Below are 4,636 nucleotides of genomic sequence, written 5' to 3'. Positions count from 1 at the left end.
GTCGATTTTTTTGCAATGACCCGTCAATGTTGGAGCCTCATGCCCAAAACAGCACGTTCCTCAATCCTGAGGCTCTTAATTTAAATTATTCTCACTTTGGTATTTTCAGTGTTTCCATTATAAGCCCTTTTCTGGATTTTTCTCTCAATTTACCTGTTTGGCCATCATCTGCTTCAGATTTGATGATTGGAAGGCCCAGTGGAAAGCAGGGCTATCACTGATCTTGTTACCCCTCCTTGAACAAGCCTAATAAAAAATATAAAAAAAAAACAAGATTCTATCAATGCTGAAACAGTAATGATGGCTTTTTACTTTGTTTATTTTCAAAACAATTTAGGTGAAAACTGTCTTCATATGGCGATTGCAAATGATAATTTTGAAATGGTTCAATACCTTGTCAATCATAATGTAGAAATCAATGCAAGATGTTGCGGCCATTTTTTCAGCACAGATGATCAGATTAAGAAACGATTTGATACTTATGATGACGAGTACGTTCAAATCTCAAAGAAGACAAACTATGAGGGGTAAGAAATGTTGTACTTGCAATGACATTGCATTACTCATATTGTTAATAGTGACAGCCTCTGTGTCTAGACATGTGTCCTACTGATAATAGTTTCAAGTAGGTTCCTACATAGACAAGGTTGAGTTCGAGAGCCGCTCGAATAAGTGCCGCACCAAACCGGATTATTTTTTGCCAAGCGCCGCTCTCAAATTAGTGCCGCGGCACTTAATCGAGGGTATATATTACGCTGTGTGTAATGAAAAATACTGAGAAACAGTGTTTTAAATGAATAAATAATACAATGAAGACACATTTCTTTATAAACGTTTGTTTACAATGACTAGGACCTATGAAATGTCTACCGATACGGGAAGCATACGTAAGATAGCCAACGTGGGAAAGGGCATGGAAAGCGGCATGCCAATACTTTTTTATAAGCGCTGCTTTCAAATAAGCACCACATTCAAACAAGCGCCGCTCTCGAATAAGCGCTGCACTGAAGCTTCCAGAAATTTTATAAGCAGCGTTTATTCAAGCATTTACAGTATGTTATTTTTATTCAAATTATTATTTATATAAAACAATATACAGTTACAAGATTTTGGCCCCTTAACCTATGACATTATGCAAAGTAGATGAAGTAAAAATGCACTGACCTCCGCAGGGTTGGGTTGTATGGTGCAGTGGTTAGAACTCGCTAAATCACTCTCACTATTACAGCCCTGGTCCAAGTCTCACTGATGTGGAGTTCAATTTTTCATGTATTATATCATATTATTATTATTATTATTATTATTATCAGTATTATTACCATAATATTAAACATTAGAATGGTGATGCATTTTTTGTTTGTTTCAGGGCATTATATCATATTATTATTATTATCAGTATTATTATTGCCATAATATTAAACATTAGAATAGTGATGCATTTTGTATTTTTTGTTTCAGGGCGAAGTACTGGGGAGAGTATCCCTTGTCATTTGCAGCATCTTTAGGTCTAATTCACATCTTTCGCTACCTGCATGCCAAGGGTGGACACATCAACGCTCAGGACTCAAATGGAAACACTGCAATGCATATGGCAGTAATTCACAACCAAATGGTGAGGTTGATATATTTCCGGGGCTGATTTAGGGGGGCCTTGAAGTGTTTCAACAGGTGCATATTTTTTAATTACTGTGAAATAATAGCCATGTAAGTTGCTTAAACTAAACTTTAAGATCCAGGGGCGGATTTTGGCAGGGTGCCGACCCGGCCCCGCTTTTGGGAGGAAAAAAAAAGGGGGGAAAAAAGAAATAAAGAAAGAAAAAGAAAAAAATGATAGCCCACAATGCCTCAAATGTTATTTTCGGGTGTCTAGAACACAAAAATTTTGCGGGGGCATGCCCTGGACCCCTTAGGACATTGTTGTGTCGATCGGCCCAATTTTGGGGGCCCCCCTTTTTGGACATCTCTGGATCCACCCCTGAGATTTCTGAAGTATTAATTTATCTATACCACACAAGTGTGCCATGAAGGGACCATACTCTCCTAGTGGGGTTGAGGTAGGCATTGATTCAAACAATCTGAAATATTTAAAAAAAATCGTAGATCTGCCCCTGTAATTTAAGAAATTATTAATTTAAATTGTAATGAATATAATTTATAATTAGTTAATGATTATATTTACTAAAATAATATCTTATATTATTTATATAAATTATGCTTTTTAATACAGATATTTCTATAAAAATAATATTTTTTTAATGATGGTGATGATGAAAATGATGGTGGTAATAATGATGATGATGCATGGAAGTTTTTAAAAAGTTCTGTAAAATTTATTTTCTTTAGCATTCATTTAATTGAATAGTAACCAATTCGTAATTGCTTTGCAGGAGATTTTGACAACAGCGTATGAACTTGGAGGAGATTTAGTGATTCAAAATAAGCGTGGCTTCAGTTGTTTGTCACTGGCCGCCTATCTCGTCAGACGTGAACTATTCGAGCATATCTTACACCTGGAAAGAGAAGTGGAATGGCGTTACGGAAAGGTTACTTGCGCATCATATAATTTAAACAACGTTGATAGTATTAATCCCGACGGAACGATTAACTCTCATTCAGCACTTTATACAATTGCATACAAGGTAGTTAGTTCGTTACTTTTTTTAGTTATAAATCACATAATTTTATCATTTTGTGTTCTAAGGTGTGGGACCCAATGACTGACGGTACTAATGTGAATTGCTTACAGACCTTTCCATGATGCGCTATGTACGACTGGCATCATTATATTTATTATTAGGATAATTATTATTTATTGTTGATATAATTATTAGTTATTATTAATATAATTATTATTATTATTTATTATTAATAGAATCATTTATTAATAATATAATGATTATTTATTATTAGTATAATTATTATTATAATTATGAATATTTGTAAAGTATTGATATCATTTGATCACTAACAGAGCGGTATGGACAGGCTGCCAATGTTAAAAGGCCTCATTCTTCACATCATTGAACAGAAATGGAAGACCTTTGCCAAGTTCCACTTCATCTTGAGACTGATTGTGTACATCTGCTACTTGGTATTTTTGAGCACTGGGTTTTATCTGAGGCCAGAAAAGGTAAATTAGGAGAGTTCTTTTTTTGTACCATGTTTCACACACTTTTTTTAAAGATCGTCAGAGGAGGGCAGAAAGAAATAAAAATGTAATTTTGTTTTCTTATTTAGCAAATAGTTTTGCCAAGAACATCCAGACAGAGGAGAAATTAAAAATTTAATTTTTTTGGTGAATTTAAACAGTGTAGTAATGGGATGGTTAAATGCTTTAAATTTATACAATTAGGAAGATATATTTTTGGAGATAACATAATAAAAATTTCAATTTTTTCATGGCAGAGAGTGCACCAAAAATTAAATTGTATTTTTATTCGTAATCGTCTTTATTGGCGGGCGCTAAATAAGGTATAAAAAAAATCTTTTTATTGTAATCATTTCGCTTAATTGAACAGGCAAGCAGAACTGCTTGTTCAATTGTAGTAAACTTTTAAGCTGATTTTACCTTTACCATTAGAAATTACTACTTATTCAAACCTCACTAAATTTAGTTAGGCTTATCAACTGTAAACCTTGCATTGTAACAACATTTATGATGATAGTTTGAGAGTATATGTGGCAAAGACAAGCCAAACCAGTCACTTGTCGCAAGTCCTGTTTCAGAGATAATGGCCAAAACATGCTGGAATGTCAACATTTTAAAATTTATTTTATTGCACTAATCTCTATATATTATGCTATGCATTTATTTTCCTTGTTTTCAATGTTAAAACAACATTTTTTTACAATTTGGTAATGACTTCTGCCTGAGAAATGCCCAAAATCATAAACTTCAAAGGCTTATTTCTCAAATATTGTTCTATAAACAACTGTATGTAAACTCTTGTAACTTCATAACAAACTGTCGGATTTAAGTGATTTTTTACCATTTTATTATACTGTTTAACCCTGTATTAATAACTAAAAATTAATTTTTGCGACGAGTGACTGGTTTGGCTTGTCTTTGCCACATATACTGAAATGAATTAAATATATAATTTAAAAAAATGATGATCCCCACCAGGGGTCTAAGCTGAGAGCCTATACACTCCCTAGAAACCCCGTTCTCATATATTTCCCCCTTTAATAATCCTTGTTACGGCCTTGTGATAGTACTGCTAACATGCACTAAAGTGGATAGTAGCCATAAACAACTTATAATTTATATTTTGCTGATTTTTATGCAGGATCGAAAGGCTTATTTGGAAGAAATCATTGATAGTGATGGAATTTTTAAAAATGAAACTGTGGAAAATTACTGTTATATACATTACACAGATACAACAGAGGACATTGTGAGTAAAGATACGGTACTCCTTAACTCAGAATTGAAAAATAATACCCTTAGAAGCCATTATGTGATGGTAATGATACAGATCAGTGGTGTAGCTACGGGTAGTGCAAAGCACTGGGGCCCAGGGCTGTTAGGGGCCATTCATAAATAGACCTAAAAATAATAATTTAAATAATTTCCAACTTAATAATGAAGAAGAAAATGGCCTCAATAATATTCGGTTTTTAGAGGAGTAGTTAT

At 33.6% G+C, this 4,636-nt stretch overlaps 1 protein-coding gene across 1 annotated transcript; it reads left to right on the top strand.

The window, feature by feature from the left end:
• Nucleotides 1–315: 315 nt before the first annotated feature.
• Nucleotides 316–4,466, top strand: LOC117116525 (transient receptor potential cation channel subfamily V member 5-like; the record flags this gene model as incomplete). Its single annotated transcript, XM_033260582.1, has 5 exons — nt 316–527; nt 1,459–1,612; nt 2,388–2,639; nt 2,972–3,130; nt 4,290–4,466. Coding segments are annotated over exons 1-5 (915 nt in total), but the record flags the coding sequence as incomplete, so codon positions are not given.
• Between the last annotated feature and the right edge of the window lie 170 nt (nt 4,467–4,636).

Source organism: Anneissia japonica, unplaced genomic scaffold (assembly GCF_011630105.1).
Source record: "Anneissia japonica isolate Jap-2015-1 unplaced genomic scaffold, ASM1163010v1 scaffold215398_len4636_cov134, whole genome shotgun sequence".
In the NCBI taxonomy this organism is placed as follows: domain Eukaryota; kingdom Metazoa; phylum Echinodermata; class Crinoidea; order Comatulida; family Comatulidae; genus Anneissia; species Anneissia japonica.
The sequence above is the reverse complement of the archived record's forward strand: the minus strand, read 5'-3'. Positions and strand labels throughout refer to the sequence as shown.